A 15,291-nucleotide genomic window follows, 5' to 3' on the forward strand; every position below is an offset into this window, starting at 1 on the left:
ATGCCTGTACTGAATTCTTTTTCATATTCCCTACTCACTCCTGATTTTTGTTAGATGTAACTCTATTCAAACTTCCTGCCTGAATCTTCCTCACCAAGGTTCTCTGTGTACATCCATCTATTGGACAGAGGAATTACTTAGTGGAAGGAAGGTACAGGGAAAGCCCTGCTCGGACAAGCTTCCTGTTCACAAAGCTTTAAGGTGTCCTCTCAACACCATTACCTTGGTCAATACTCTGCAATGGCTCAGTGGAAGTTTGAGTGAAAGTGACATTTTATTAGCAGAAGAATGTAAAGGGTCTTTGGCTGAACAAACTGACTAAACAAGTTGTTATACTGCTGCTCCTGTTACCAGACTTACTGTACGTTCCTAAATATCTGTGAAATACAAATCAGGAGCTCTAGGAGGATGTCTCCATTCAGTTTCGTTAGTAACATTAGCCTAGCCTAAGTAAGCACTTTGAAAAAGGATTGGATTGTAGGACAGCAGGATGGACTTGTCCTGCTGTATCACTACTGCACTTTCATTCAAGAGAAAATATTGCTAGGATTCTCTGTGTTTGTCTGTGATGGGGAACTGGGACTGCTGTTTCTATTGACTCCTCTCCTCAGTGATGAGTAAGTGGATGAATACAGTGTCAGCCTCTGCAGCTGCAAGGGCCACTGTGTTGGAGGAAAAAGGCAGTCTTCGCCAAAGTAATCTCTTGGCAAAGACTGGTGTCCTAGACGCTATTGCAGTGATGATCCACACAGAGAGGGGGCGGGTGATGTTGTGTACTTTGGGTCACCAGACACTGACATTGTCCTTGCAGTGAATTGACAACTGTGTATATATCTTTGACAGTAAGGCAGTTGTGCATATTCCAGCAACAGAGGCTAATATTTAGTGTTCCATAATAGCTTTAGCTCTCATCGCTAGCAAGAGAACAGCCAACCTGCTGAGTTGTTTTTTCAGGTGTGTCAATAAACCCAGTGTTAAATTATCACATCCACCTATGGATGTTTTAAATCATCCATAAGAGGGTTGGATTCAGTAAGGGTTCATTAAAAATGTGCTATGAGCAGTTGATGATTGCAAGCAGGTGTGATTTGAGAGATTTGGAAAAATAAAGGGGCCGCATTAATGAACAGATGAAAGGTGAATTTTTTTTTCTGAATCATTCAGTCAAGTATTCTTTGTGTGTGTAAAACTCACCATGCGTAGGAGTTAAGCCAATGACTCTGTCCAAGCCCACACAATATGTCCATAAATAGCCTTACTTACGTACAAAATCAAACATATTTGCACTGAAGATAAAGTGGTAATTCAAGAGTGAGAAGAATTGACAGCAAACACAAGAACCACATGAAGTCTATTTGCAGGAGATCATCAGAGAAGTGCAGAACATGACTGCTCCCTGGTGTTCTCCTCTTATTAATGAAAGATCAATTCATTATTCCATATGCAGGGGGATGACTAACAGACCACAGAGAGATAAACAAGGGCTCCATGTTGGAAAGCACACCTGCAAGATGCATGAATTGGTGAATGATCGCTTGCGAGTGCATGGCTGTGCTGATTTAAGGGAATTTCCACCCATAGACTGTACTTCACGTGGATAGCCGGTCATTGATCAACAGCAGTGATCATTTCAGTATGGGAAAGCGGAAGGGTGTGTGTGTGCGTGTGCGTGTGCGTATGTGTGTGTGTGTGTGTGTGTGTGTGTGTGTGTGTGGAGGGGTAGCTGTCAATATGCGGGGTCAGAGCTTAGGCTATAATACAAACAAGCTGTGCTTGTGCCTTTTAAAAATGCAACCCACCAAAACCTAAAGCCAAAACCCATGTGTGTTCTGAATAACCAGGCTCTAACGCTGGCAGATAAGACAACAACGTTCAGACCATGCAACATCATGAACCATGCATGCGGATTTTGTGACGATAAATATACGCGCTCAATAGTCAATTTGGAGGTTCATGCAGATGCAAGGTAGTGCTGTAAATGCTCAACGCGTTAATATCACATTACAGCAAGTATTTTACGTCCGAGGTTGAGCATATGCGCTAATTATCCCTCGGTGTTTCGATATCCCGCATGGGCAAGCAATGATGCCTTTTGGGGATCGCTCCATCGCCAAAGAAGCGGAAACATAAAAAAATGCTTGCATATAGGCTAGCAAATAAATATCCAGTAAAAAATGTCGCGTCTATCTTACCTGTGCCATGAGCCAAATCGATGCCCGGTTCGGTGAGTATGTTCGGGTCACTTTGAGATCTGCCTCGTTGCAGACAGCCGTCTAGTCCATCCGATGTAGCCATGGGGAGACAGCGCAGGAATCCTGAATAAAATATTGAAAACCCAACGAGGCAGGCAAGGTCAGGAGGAAAGCAGCGAGTGCAGATTTAATTCGCTCTGACAACAGCCGCTTTGAGCATCTACCAGGGAGCCATGGCTGAGCAGAAATTCAGTTTGTGTGTGTGTGTGTGTGTGTGTATGTGTGTGTGTGTGTGTGTGTGTCTGTGTCTGGGCTCTGTGCAGGATGATGTGTGGATGTGGGAGGGGTGATGTGTGCCCCCGATGATGCCCGTCCCTGTCCAGCAACACGACAAAATATCACACTCACATTGATACATTTGGAGCTATTACTGAATATATATATTTTCATGGTGACAATATTGGCAACACAGTAGCCTATAATTTAGCCCCCCCCCCCCACACACACCCCCACACACACTATAGGTTGTTTAAGATGCCCGGTAACGCTATAAAATGCCATCTTAAGTCGAGCAAGCCTTGTTATAGGCTGATTATTAATGACATTGGCTGTAATTGGTTAATTAGTTGAATCATATCATACTGTATAAAGCAGGTTAGAATGCACCAGTGGTCACCTGATGATGTAGGCCTGTGTGCTGCCTACTCTTATATTGCCTACAGCTTACAGAAAAAAAAGGTGAATTGATCAGGGACATCTACAGTAGGCTATACAGCACAGTATATGCGTTGTTATTTATGTAATATTTTAATCGCTCCACAAAGCAAGACGAATGCACAAATCGTTTCATTTATTTTTTAAACTATGATACAACGGTGGGACGTAGAAAATGTGGCAGGCGTGTTGTTAGAAGCAAATAGGCGATATAAAAACACCAACTCTAAAATACAGCAATTTTATGAAAAGCATAATTATAGGCTATGCTTCCGCATCTAAAATAACTTCTACACTCTATTACAATAACGTTAAGTTTAGAATAAGTGCTTAAAATAAGCACTTGATCCTTCCATATTAGTCTACTCGCAAATATCATAAAATGACTCTATTTTGCTTAAAACAAAGAAGGTTCGCATTGGTGCCACAGGGATACGTATGAAAGCAGCCCATTGGCTTGTTCCACGTATGACGCGTCAACGCGGAAGTGAACCACCACCGTTGGAGAAAGATGGCAGCTCACAGGTGCAGCTATACGACTTTGCTGCTTATTATTTGTAGTTTGCCCATGTTTGCTGTCGCAGAAAGCCAAGAAACGACACTAACTGGCGATAACCATGCCACTGCGGTCGATAATCCACAAACATCCACAGAAACAGCGGGACAAACGGCCGAGCAGCCTGCGGTGGATAGGCTGTGGGAAGCAACTGAGGTTGAAGAGGCGACTCCGGATGATGCCGACACCGACAAACAGGACACTTCTACTCCCGAAACCGCTGTCCCCTCGGTACCACAGCCTAAAGACGATTTCCAGGAGGAACTAGTTATCAGACCGCTGCACTCGGGAGATATTTACGCCAGCTTCCAGTTCCGCACACTTTGGGAGGCGGATTTCATGAGAGGAAACAAAGGTAAGCTAACTGTTAGCAGTGATTTACCATGCCATTCATTTGTAGTCAGACATAAAGTGTTATTGTTGTTAATAGAATGCATATGGACGTATTCATACCCTTTTATGTAAGTAATGACGATTATTTTAGTAGTAGTCACGTTTGTTTTACGTTCAGTAATACGTTCATTATCCAGGTTCCTAGGTGTGGTTCCTTGCTGTAGACTTATGAGAACAGTAAACAATTTTTGCTTTTTCAGTTTAAGTTTAGCTATATTTTCTCTTTTTCTCTTCTTTGTATTATGTTGTATTTCTCAGTGTCCCACTATCGGCTCTTTCCCAAGTCCCTGGGCCAGGTCATCTCCAAGTTCTCAGTGCGAGAGCTGCACATCTCCTTCACGCAGGGCTACTGGAGGACCATGCAATGGGGGCAGCCTTTTCTACCGTCCCCTCCTGGGGCTGAACTCTGGGTCTGGTTCCAGGATTCTGTGACAGAGTGAGTACGGCCTTCGGGTGGAGTGGGAATAAATGTTCTGTATTTGCGGATTTATGAGAAAAAAGGTAAACAAGCTAGTCTGGCTATCACCAGACCAAACAAAGCTCAATAGATCTGAGATCGCTGCAGGGCGAAATCACGCCAGAAGAATGGGCGGGGTTTAACAAGTCTATAAACAAGCACTAATTTCCAAAATCTTTGTATTTTCATACCATTTTCTGCCCTTTTTAGTGTTGATGGCACCTGGAAGGAGCTGACAAATGTTTTGTCAGGGATCTTCTGCGCTTCACTGAACTTCATTGACTCCACCAACACTGTTCAGCCCAGTGCATCCTTCAAACCACTGGGTATAGGCAACGGTACAGAGTGGCTTTTTAAATCTCCCTTTGCATTTTGTAGAGCACTTGAGTGATGAGCCTGAATAAAAGCGTACGGTGTGGTAAGACACCTTAAACTTTTGCAGCCTGCAGGTGCTACAGATAGTGGCCAACAAGCATTTTATTACTGACAGACTTTGTTTTTTTTGTGTTAAACTTGAAGTGACGGACCACAGCTTTCTTCGCTATGCCACCCTCCCACGAGAGATTGTTTGCACTGAGAATTTGACACCCTGGAAGAAACTCTTGCCATGTGGCTCCAAGGTGGGTGTCTAGTGTGTGTGTGTGTCTCTTCATTTCTGTCTTTCTAAAAAAGAAAAGAAAACACAGAACCACAGCCATACTTGAATGCCATGTGTGCTCGCTTTGTATGATGATGCACATAGTGACATCCATGAGCTTTTGTCTGAAGCGCCTCATTTGAGGCAAACATTTTCAAGATAATGTTTTCAAAACACCATTTCAGTGTGTCAAATGTTGGTTACTGCAGTTAACTTAGTTTTTTTTTCTTTCCCTATGTGGTCATGTTGCACTTGCAGGCTGGTCTTGCTGTCCTTCTAAAGTCAGAGAAACTCTTCCACAGCAGTTTTCATTCCCAGGCAGTGCACATCAGACCCGTGTGCCGGGACTGGCAGTGCAAAACCACATCCTGGGAGCTGAGACAGACACTGAATGTGGTCTTTGACCTGCACACCCCTGGACAGGGCAAACGAGGTGAGCAAATTCACATTCTTCCTACATTCATCTCTCATTTAGGTTTAGAGTTCCTGAGGTTTGTTGTGTTTGTTGGTAGGAAAAAAACATGATTACGTCTCTTTGGCATTAGTTAACTTAAGCTATTTGTTCCTTCAGAGTGGTCTCTGTTTAAGATGTTCTCTCGGACCCTGACCGAAGCTTGTCCGCTGGCCTCCTCTAGTAAAATCTACATCGACATCACAGACAACCCTCAGGTTTGACTCTCACATAATATGCTTTAATGCACTCAAAATGATTAGTTATTTCCCTCAATGCAAACTTCACAGAAGGAGGATTTATTTTACTGTTAAAGCAGTATGAAGGTGCAGATATTCATAGGTTCCCTTTTTGACCCCTTGTAGCATTTATTTATGAGCTGGTTAAGATATGCCGCAATGCGCTAAAAAGAAGATTGCAAGCAAGCAAACATGGACTTAAACAGTGCAGGCTTAAAAAAAATAAAAATCAGCTTTCCAAAATGGAATGCACTACAATAGTTTGGGACTCAGGGATACACATATGTTACACTTAATGTAAACATAACCTTTGTATACAAGAAAAATCCGCAGGGTACCATTTAAGATGATTTGAAACCTATGTAGCAAGGTGTAGAAGGTATAATCTGTGCACAGTTAGTATGATGTGCAATAGAAGAGACATTAATTGTCATTTTGCAGGGGGAGCAGTTTGAGGTGAGCCCGGCCACTCCCCTGCTGAGCCAGGCAATGGTGCTGGGGGACAGACGAACCTTCTCTGTCTACGATCTGACCCAGCAAGTCACCTTTGGCACTGTGCGCTCCCTCAATCTGTTGATCCGCTGGAAATCCAGTGAGGGTGAGTAAAAACAGCAGGGCATGAAACACAGCTTTGTGTAAGAGACTGGACATGCAGTAGTCGGTAATAATTCAATGCAAAAACAAGAAAAATTATAGATAGATAGATAGATACTGTAGGTTAATAAAATACATTTAAATAGCTCAATACAGATTACAAGAAAAAAAACTTTGCATACACTTTAAACATTTGATTAGCTATAGAATATCTATAGAATAAACAATATGAAGAATATAGTAAAATACAATATGCATAAACTAAACTACTACTCCTAAAATATATCTATTTTTTAAATATTTTTTTTAATGCAGTGAGGTAGAGTGGGAGTATAAAGATGGAAGTCTGTAATCCAGGAGATGGTGGACAGAAATGTCTACCATCATGTTTACAAAAATTTGTCAACTACAACTGTCTGTCATATCTCTCTTGGTTACATGATAACTACTGTTCTTCTCTGGGTTTACATGCAATCACCATTAAATCTGCAATTAGTTCTGTTTTCTGATAGAAAGTCCTCAACAAGCAGCAGCTGAAGTGACGCTGAAGTGACTTTCAGATTTCACCGTGTGTCCATTTTTACAAAACATTTAGAGACCATGCAAATACGAAAACACATCTTGTGTCCGAGATTGTTGCGTTTTGTATCAAAGCAACACCGAGAGGTTCCTGGAATTTTTCAAACATTTGGTAGAAACTTGTGTTATTACCAGATGTTTTTGATAAAAGTCACCAGAGCCAAAGGCTGGCGTCCTGGTTTTCAAAAGAACAGTCATAAATCATTTCTAACTCTCCTTTTTAAATTTGAGTTTTCTTGTCTCTGCAGCAATGTTTCCGACATGGTCGATCATTAAACCTCATAATCCCTGCCTGCAGGAGACATGCTGCGTCCCCTGCTCCACGGTGAGCGTTATGTGGCTGGTTACGGGCTGCAGACAGGAGAGATTCACACGCTGATGTACAACAACCACCCCTACAGGTCCTTCCCTGTGCTGCTGCTGGAGTCTGTGCCTTGGTACCTTCGTCTCTACATTCACACCCTCACTGTGACCAGCAAGGGAAAGGACAACAAGCCCAGTGAGTGACTTTAGAAAGCCAAGTAGGATGCATGTTCACACAAAATTGCGACCAGGGTGTGAGAATTAACAATTACAAAGTGTGTGTGTGTGTGTGTGTGTGTGTGTGTGTGTGTGTGTGTGTGTGTGTGTGTGTGTGTGTGTGTGTGTGTGTGTGTGTGTGTGTGTGTGTGTGTGTGTGTGTGTGTGTGTGTGTGTGTACTGTTTTAGCAAATGAGAAGAACTGTAATGGGCACTAATGATTTTGTTTTTCCTTTACCAGGCTACATCCATTACCAGCCGTCTAAGGACCGTGTGAGGCCCCACCTGCTGGAGATGCTGGTCCAGCTTCCTCCAAACTCCGTCACCGAGGTCACCATGCAGTTCGAGAGGGCTCTGCTCAAGTGGACTGAATACACCCCTGATCCCAACCATGGCTTCTATGTTGGGTATGGAGCATGTGAAGTTGAAAAACTGTTTTTTTTTTTTCCAGAGGTTGCTAAGAAAAAAAATGCAGATAAACATGTTACTTCTTGTGTCCCTTCAAAAGTTGTAGGTGTTGTATGGTTTTGATGAATGTAACAGCGGGTGCTTTGAAACATCTGTAAAAGCTTTATATTAATATTTCTGTTTCTTAAACATTTAGGTCTTCAGTAATCAGCTCTCTTGTACCAAGTATTGTTGCCATGGATATAAACAGCACTCGAGAACAGCCACTTTTCAGCAGCTTGTAAGTAAAGAGTTGTTTTTCTGAGGAATATGTCGGTTGTTGCTACTCATCAATGTGTTGTTTAAGTATCTATAGAGAAACACATTTGTTGGGGAAGGTCAAATGATCAAATTTCCTATCTCCTTTTAGTTTTCCCTGCAAAGAGGAGTCCAGCTACTTTGTGCGAGTCTATACAGAGCCTCTGCTGGTCAACCTGCCAACTCCTGACTTTAGCATGCCTTATAATGTCATCTGCCTGACCTGCACTGTGGTGGCCGTGGGCTACGGCTCCCTCTACAACCTACTGACCCGGAGCTTCCAGATAGAAGAGCCCAGTCCAGGATTGGCCAAGCGGATAGCCAACATCATCCGGAAGATGAGGGGTGTGCCGCCACTCTGAGGCTGGACACGAAGGCCAACTGGCTCTTTTTTTTAGAAAGGAGGATTTCCTTCTGGTGAAACCACTGGTGATATTCTAACGTGATATTCAGGGAAGAACAGAGTCGAGCACTGGTATGAATGTTTTGAAAACTGTCAACTTGAAGTTTTTGTTTTTCGAATGGAAGTGGAAATGAAATTTTGAACATAAATTTATTCAGGATAATTTCCTGCGGTCTAGGGAAAAGAAAATATATAGACATTTCTCTACTTAGGTGTGGAAAGTAAGAGTTTTGTTATTGTTTAACAAGAAACCAAAGCTGTGTACTATGCTGCTATGGAAACGGCATCAGATGGTTTTGGTGGGCACTTTTTTTGTTTCTGGATGTTTGAAGCCATAACTCATAATGGCTATGTAACTCATAATATAGCCATCTGAGACATTTTGTTACTATGGGTGGTAAAATTATGTTTACAAATCCAGCATTAAAAGCCTCAGAGCTCAGACAGAAGAGGACGAGGACTTCTTTCCTGACCTGTTGATTGCAATCTCCCTGCTAAGAAAGAATGTCATATTTCCTATGAAAGGATACATCTTTCCATGTCCAACCAGAAATGAACACAGCATCAGAGTCTAAATATGGGATCTACCAGAAGTATTTCCTCTTTATTTAACAATTCCAGATTCATTTGTGTTACCTGACACATGTTTTAAGTAGTTTTAATGTTGTAAAAAAAAAGGCATGCCCACAAAAACACTAAAAAGTTACCAAAACCATAGTTTTTTTGAATGTGTTCCAAGCACTAACTTACTTTAATTACTTTTCTGGAACTCCTTCCTGCCATATAAAAAAGGAACAGCCCTCTTACCAAACATTTATTTTGCACTTGGTTGTTGGTTGCATGCTTGAATGTTAAATGCAAATGTCAACAGTTTTTTTTTATTTTTTATAATGAAGTTGCCTTTAGTTTGTTTGGTTTTTGACTCGACTATATATATATATATATATATATATATATATATACACACACACACACACACACACACAAATCCCCTACCATTAAATACAACCATGTGTTTGTTTATTAAACTTTTTTACCAATAACAATCCTCTGTTTGTCTGCCTAGAATCTGTATTACTTACCACTGTGTGCCCACATTTTTGTGTAAACAAACTTGGCCTCACTTCTGGCAGTCTCTGAGAGAACAAACAGAGACGTCTCTGTGTTTGGCCAGTCAGCAATTTTCACCCTTGCACGTTTGGCAATCGCGTGGAACAAAAACAGCATTCCACATAAGTGATATTCATGTGGTCAGCTGTGAACTATGTTATCTGTCTAAGCAAGTAGATATACACAGCTGGAAAACAGCTCTGCTGGCTCAGTACTAGTAGTCTTAAATGATAAGGGGCTTATCACAGCGACAGACCCTTCACTTTATGTAGAATATATGTTTGTGATTAGCTAGACAAGTACACTTTGTAGTCCCTTAAATTACAAAATAAATGTTCCATTTGAGGTTGTGGTGCTACAGTGTTGAAACCTTGGAGCAACAGACCTTCTTGTTCACCTCTTTAAAATAGTCTTGTTTTCTGCCAGTAAGCATTTTCTATTCTTGGCATTTTTCACCATTTGTTTTTTCAGCCAAGCTCTCGTCTAATAAGCCCATAAAAAAGAGACCTGTGAAACTTAAGACGTAAAACCAGCAAGGTGTCCCATACATAAAACATTTCTAGGTTGTGGAAACATGTTTATTGGTTATAATACAAAGTATTTGATTCTATAGTTCTTGCTTTTCCAAATGTAGCGTAGAATACTACTTAATTTTTGGGATCTACTTAAAATGGCATCTTATCTATATAGAAGGAAAACAATTTACTTTGTTCCCCACAAAGAATCCTACTTTGAGCAAGCTAATGCTCAAGTGTTGTACCAAAGTGTGCTACTATGGAGTTGAAAAAGTAGGGAAAAAATGAACTTGATACTTTTTCTGTTTTGTTGCATAAGAGATGAAAGAAGTCTCACTGAGCTGTCCAATCAGCAGGGCGCACTGCAGGCGTGGCCGCAGGTTGTCTTGCAGCACTTCTGCTCTCCTGGACACTCACCATCATGGTAGCAGTACTCAGCACACATGGGCGTTCCCTGGGGAAGGGCGCAGCGACCCGGCTTCACTGGCGAGACAAAAAACATCCCCACTTTCAACACATTCATGTGATCACACACTAGGGACTTTTGCCACTGTTGCTCACATCTAACCTGTGTATGGTGCAATGCACTCATGTCCACATCCATTGTGGCAGCACTTCTCATCCTGGGGGCAGTCACTGTCATTGGAGCAAAATTCAGCACACAGTCCTGAGCCCCAGTGCCTGCGAGGACACACTCCTGGTTTAGCTAAAGGGAAAAGAGACATCAAGAGTTGAAACAGAAACGTAAAGTACTGCCCATGCTTCATTCCCACATCAGTTCAGTCACTGAGAAGATGCAACCAAAGACTTAACAGCTGCTGCCCACTTGAGAAAAAGTACAACATTGTGGCTCGTACTGAAAGCAGGAGGGACACAGACAGCTCCACAGTCAAAGACACAGCATTTGTGGTCAGCAGGACAGTTGTCATCACACACACACCCCTTATGTGATGGGACAACATTAAGGCGACGGGGGCAGTGGCCAGGTTTTGGAAGAATCACTGGGAGAAAGAAGCAGTGAAGCAGAACAGAAGAAAGATCAGCTGGGGACACTGGGATAACATTAATAAAGGTGGTTGCCAAACAACATGTGGAATGGAACACACAAACAGTCACTCTTTTTCAGAATAACATGCATTAAACATATATTACCAACTGAGTCAAAACACATACCTGTTAAATTGACATCAGCTTCTGCAGCAAAAACTATGTCAAAGTGCACAGATGCACCGAGTGCTAAAATCATTGCACAAACTGCCGACCAGTGTTGCTCCATGTTTACTTCTTTCTCACTTTCTTCTTTCTCTTCTCTCTTCTGGACTTATATCCCAGTACACAACCTGCAGGCTGAACAGCCCAGCCAGAGGATGCTGGGTCCTTGTGCCTGTAGAGTTACATTCCCATCTCTGAACTTGAGAGGTCCTGATTCATTTGATGGGATGTGACAGAAGACATACTTTTCCCAATCAGCTGCTTCCCAGTGATGCAACTTATAGGTATCACTTTGGTCTTTACATGCTTATTTATACATTATGTGTGCCTGCACTCATATTTACATATTACATATTTACAATACTCTAGTTGGTTTAGTTTCATGTGAGTTTGTTTAGGACTTAATGATGGAGAGTGTTTTTTTGGTAAATTGCACAATGTTTATGTATAAGTTCATTTTTGAACTTATACATCTCATTTTTGTTGTCAGCACTGCACACACTCCTGCCTAAAGTTTGACTATTGCCCCACTTTTTAAGAGTTGTGGAGACAATTTAGATCATGTAATGTAGCCCGCACAGATCCAAATCTTCAACAGTGCATTGGCTGCACCACAGTGGCACGGATCAAAGAAAATAAAACTCTGTCACTTACAGTCACTCAGGTCTTCTTCTTTTTCCCACATTAAATAAGAAGACTACTTTTCTGTGAGTGCTGGAGGTTTGTTTTCTTTGACAATTCGGGAATATAATAGGATGACATAAATTGTATTGTTGAGCAACTTGTGGTACGTAATGATGACAATGGTTTGAACAAATGGTCAGCTTTAGGTGTTACGGATCATGTGTTTGCACTACTGTAAGCGTTGCTTTTGATGTCCTTTTGGGATTATAACTTTGTGCTGTTACATTTAACTTTACCAGCGTTTCATATTTATAATGTTTTTTCTGTCTTGTGCTGTGGCTTTAGAAGTCCTTTTTATGCAAAATGTCACTCAAACTACACTATGTAACAATCAAAGATCACCCCTACAAAGAATGTTATGTATCTGACAAAGCATGGAGCGTTCTGAGTCTGACCCTGTGTCTCTATCTATTGGCATAATGAGGAATTACATGTGAACTGTGAAATGGAAGGTGGTTTAGTCATTTTCACTGACAATTTTGTTCCTTAATTGCATCACGCTTGACAAAACAGCTTTTTAGGGAAGAGATATGCAGACTACTCGTCATTAAGGTTAATGTGCAGTCAAACAGTAGCATTACAGGTTGAGTAAAAATATACTACGCTGACCATTTTGAAGGGAGGGAGATGATTACACATTTAATTCTCTGTGTCGCCACTCTAGTGATGTTTTCTGCTGTTGATTCTATAGAGCTTTCATGCTATTTAATGTATGTGGCTTACGGTTTTTATTGATAGCTTAAACACAACAAAAATTTCAAAACCATAACGCCATTTATCAAAAATCATACTCATTTCCATAAACTACTCAGCCTTGGAAATGTGCTATATAAATAAATATGAGATTGACATTGACATTGACATAAACATTATTCCCCTGTTTTGACACATGATTCACATTTGTTGAACTGCAAAACTCCAAACACAAATCCCTTCATTTCTCATTGCCTACACCATGTGGTCATTTAGAAAGCACTAGCATTCAATATTGTTCACTCAAGTGAGCACAGCTTGACCTCTCTTTTGTTGTTTGATGTATTGTACAGTACAGTACAGTTTTTTGTCACATTATTTAGAATTACAACTATGTGAAAGTGTGTGTGTGTGTGTGTGTGTGTGTTTGTGTGTGTGTGTGTGTCATGTCTGAGGGCAAAATTTGTTTTTTCAGAAAGTTTGAGGACTTGGGTGAAAATATATGAGTTATGAGAAAAGGAGACATAATTAAAAAAAAGTTTACATGTTTTACATAGGCAATCGCTAAAATTGAATAATGCTTGTTGCCGTATTAGCTTAGCATTGGCATTAACATTAGCATAATATCTCTTTTTATTTCTTCTTTTTTTTGTTTAATTGTTTGAGCTGTGTCCTCTTTTCTGTCAGTTATGTGTACAGGCTGCAAACTGTTTATGAAAAGGAAGGTATTGGTTTGGGCATGTAGGACATGTGGTGTGATGTGTGTATGTTGATACACACATGTTGATTTTTTTCTTTATTCACAGTGTCATGATAGGTTGGTACCATGTGGGAAGTGTTCAACAAGGTGCAGTACTATTTTTAACCTCTGGGTGGGTGTCTCCACTTGAAGATCTCAGCCCGTTTTATTTTGTGTTTTGTTTTTTTCTTCTTTTTTTTACAGTTTTTCTTAGTGGTTTACGTGCCACACACTTTCTGAAAACATGCCTCAGATTCTCAGATCTCCAGAAAAACATGCACAAAAAAAACAAACCACAAATCTCTAGCAAAATTAAGCCTTAAAAACAATGTTAAGTCTTCTTATAATGTAATTTTCTGTTCAAGTGACACACACACACACACACGCACACACACACCAATTGAACACTGATGTGCTTAATGTAAAACACTAATATGAATGGAAACAGTATTTGTAATCAGAGACCAAATGTCCAAGGCTTTTGCATGTTTTGTGTTACTCCTACATGGTCCATGAATAGAAATATGTAATGTGTTTAAACATTTTTACATAATGTTGGTTAACTCTCATTTAAAACACAACCATCATGTGATATGAAAGGTTGTTTTTTTACCAAAATATTGTTTACATCCAATCAAACATAAAGATGAATGTGTAAAACGTTCTAAAGAACAAATAGCGTAACAGAAAAACATACCACAGACAGAAGAAAAAAATGGAAAGAGAGAAAAAAATTAGTCTGCATCCTGTTTTCTGTGTTGGTCTGGCCACAGCACCTTATCAACATTGCAGGCAATGTTCTCCCTGCTCAAACAACTGGGGAAGTGGCATGGCCAGTTCAGCCCTGCATGTTTGGTTGAACACTCTGCCTTGCCTCCCTCATTGTTGCACCAAAGCGGCATGAATCTTATCATGAATCATGGCTCATCTTGTTATTTCTCCCCTTCTTCCTCATTCACCTTCTTTTACTGTACTCACACACCTCTTGCCTTGCTCTCCTACAGTATGATGGCCTAAACAGAAGAGCTCTTTGATTGCTAAAGCTCTGAAAGCTAATTGAAACAATTGTGACAACATGTTTTTGTCCATGCAAAGAGTCAGAATGGATTGTAGGAAATTTAAGTTGAACCTTTTTTAATGGCTGTTTGTTGCATGTAAACACAAGAGATTTTATTTAGGAAGATCACGCCAAGTGTAGAGAAGTCTGTGTAGTGTTTTGAAGAAACTCAGGTTTAGAACTGTAATCTGACCGTAAAGGAAGAAATGTGCTTGTGTTTTAGCAGAGTTGATTCTGGGAATATTAGTTACAGATTGTGGTCATTGTGTCTCAAGTACCAGCATTAGTGTGTAAACCATTGAGAAAAACTGTAATGTTCCATAAATTTCTACATTTTCAAATAAGTAACATGATTAGAGCTGAGCAGAAATCACTCCCTAAAATAGACATGGTTCAGCATCAGTGGGATTTATGTATGTTTAAGTCAAAATGATTAAGTCTGAGCATTCACCATATTTGTGGTCAAAATCTGATCCTTTTTGTGAGATATGTTTTCAGTGTTTCTCAGATGTTGCAATGTGTTTTAACTATGTAAATGTATTCTGTGTGGCTTTGATTTGATTGACAGGTAGCTCCCAAACACTGAAAGGGGAAACAGGGAGAATCCAGAGGGTTATTATACAGGGTGCAGTGAGGAGTAATTTTCCCCACAGGAGTGGAGAGGTCACGCAATTTACATGTTCGACTCATTGCTTAGAGCGAGCTCAGTAGCCAATAGGACATCAGCTGTGAAGTTTTTTTTAAGTCTGTTGTTATACTTAGTTACTTTCTGACATATTTTGACAAATGCAAGGGTGTCACACAAACAAGGTGATAGTATTTTCATAATTTGGTGTTTTTAC

The 15,291-nt window shown here is 40.6% G+C and overlaps 3 protein-coding genes across 6 annotated transcripts in view; 1 reads left to right on the forward strand and 2 right to left on the reverse strand.

The window, feature by feature from the left end:
* phactr3a (phosphatase and actin regulator 3a) overlaps positions 1-2,466 on the reverse strand; it is a 30,952-nt gene extending 28,486 nt beyond the window's left edge. For 2 of the 3 annotated variants that reach the window (XM_034876519.1, XM_034876518.1), the window contains exon 1: positions 2,193-2,466. In XM_034876519.1, coding sequence (XP_034732410.1) covers positions 2,193-2,295 — 103 coding nt within the window. In that variant the 5' untranslated portion in view covers positions 2,296-2,466. The remainder of the gene's footprint in view (positions 1-2,192) is intronic. The other variant, XM_034876517.1, reaches the window with a different exon arrangement.
* A 903-nt stretch (positions 2,467-3,369) lies between these two features.
* pigt (phosphatidylinositol glycan anchor biosynthesis, class T) lies at positions 3,370-9,116 on the forward strand. The gene is made up of 11 exons (XM_034876516.1): positions 3,370-3,817; positions 4,114-4,291; positions 4,523-4,650; positions 4,832-4,932; positions 5,208-5,382; positions 5,521-5,618; positions 6,081-6,237; positions 7,111-7,311; positions 7,573-7,738; positions 7,936-8,019; positions 8,149-9,116. The coding sequence occupies exons 1-11, from the start codon at positions 3,418-3,420 to the stop codon at positions 8,396-8,398; spliced, it is 1,938 nt and encodes a 645-aa protein (XP_034732407.1). The 5' UTR covers positions 3,370-3,417; the 3' UTR covers positions 8,399-9,116.
* A 1,146-nt stretch (positions 9,117-10,262) lies between these two features.
* Positions 10,263-11,445, reverse strand: wfdc2 (WAP four-disulfide core domain 2). Of its 2 annotated transcripts, XM_034876521.1 has the most exons (4): positions 11,238-11,445; positions 10,922-11,065; positions 10,633-10,770; positions 10,263-10,547 (listed from the first exon to the last, which is right to left on the reverse strand). In XM_034876521.1, the coding sequence occupies exons 1-4, from the start codon at positions 11,338-11,340 to the stop codon at positions 10,414-10,416; spliced, it is 519 nt and encodes a 172-aa protein (XP_034732412.1). In that variant the 5' UTR covers positions 11,341-11,445; the 3' UTR covers positions 10,263-10,413. The 2 variants fall into 2 exon arrangements, with proteins under 2 accessions (XP_034732412.1, XP_034732413.1); XM_034876522.1 differs by lacking the exon at positions 10,922-11,065 and having other exon boundaries at positions 11,238-11,435.
* Positions 11,446-15,291: the final 3,846 nt, after the last annotated feature.

The sequence above is a fragment of the Etheostoma cragini genome, chromosome 7, assembly GCF_013103735.1.
Source record: "Etheostoma cragini isolate CJK2018 chromosome 7, CSU_Ecrag_1.0, whole genome shotgun sequence".
Classification (NCBI taxonomy): Eukaryota; Metazoa; Chordata; class Actinopteri; order Perciformes; family Percidae; genus Etheostoma; species Etheostoma cragini.

Coding starts and splice junctions, on each gene's coding strand:
- pigt (XM_034876516.1), top strand. CDS start 3,418: ATGGCAGCTCACAGGTGCAGCTATACGACTTTGCTGCTTATTATTTGT. Junction 4,651..4,831: donor ACCACTGGGTATAGGCAACG/GTACAGAGTGGC, acceptor TTAAACTTGAAG/TGACGGACCACAGCTTTCTT. Junction 7,312..7,572: donor GGGAAAGGACAACAAGCCCA/GTGAGTGACTTT, acceptor TTCCTTTACCAG/GCTACATCCATTACCAGCCG.
- wfdc2 (XM_034876521.1), bottom strand. CDS start 11,340: ATGGAGCAACACTGGTCGGCAGTTTGTGCAATGATTTTAGCACTCGGT. Junction 11,066..11,237: donor AGCTGATGTCAATTTAACAG/GTATGTGTTTTG, acceptor TCTTTCTCCCAG/TGATTCTTCCAAAACCTGGC. Junction 10,548..10,632: donor GTGCATTGCACCATACACAG/GTTAGATGTGAG, acceptor TTGTCTCGCCAG/TGAAGCCGGGTCGCTGCGCC.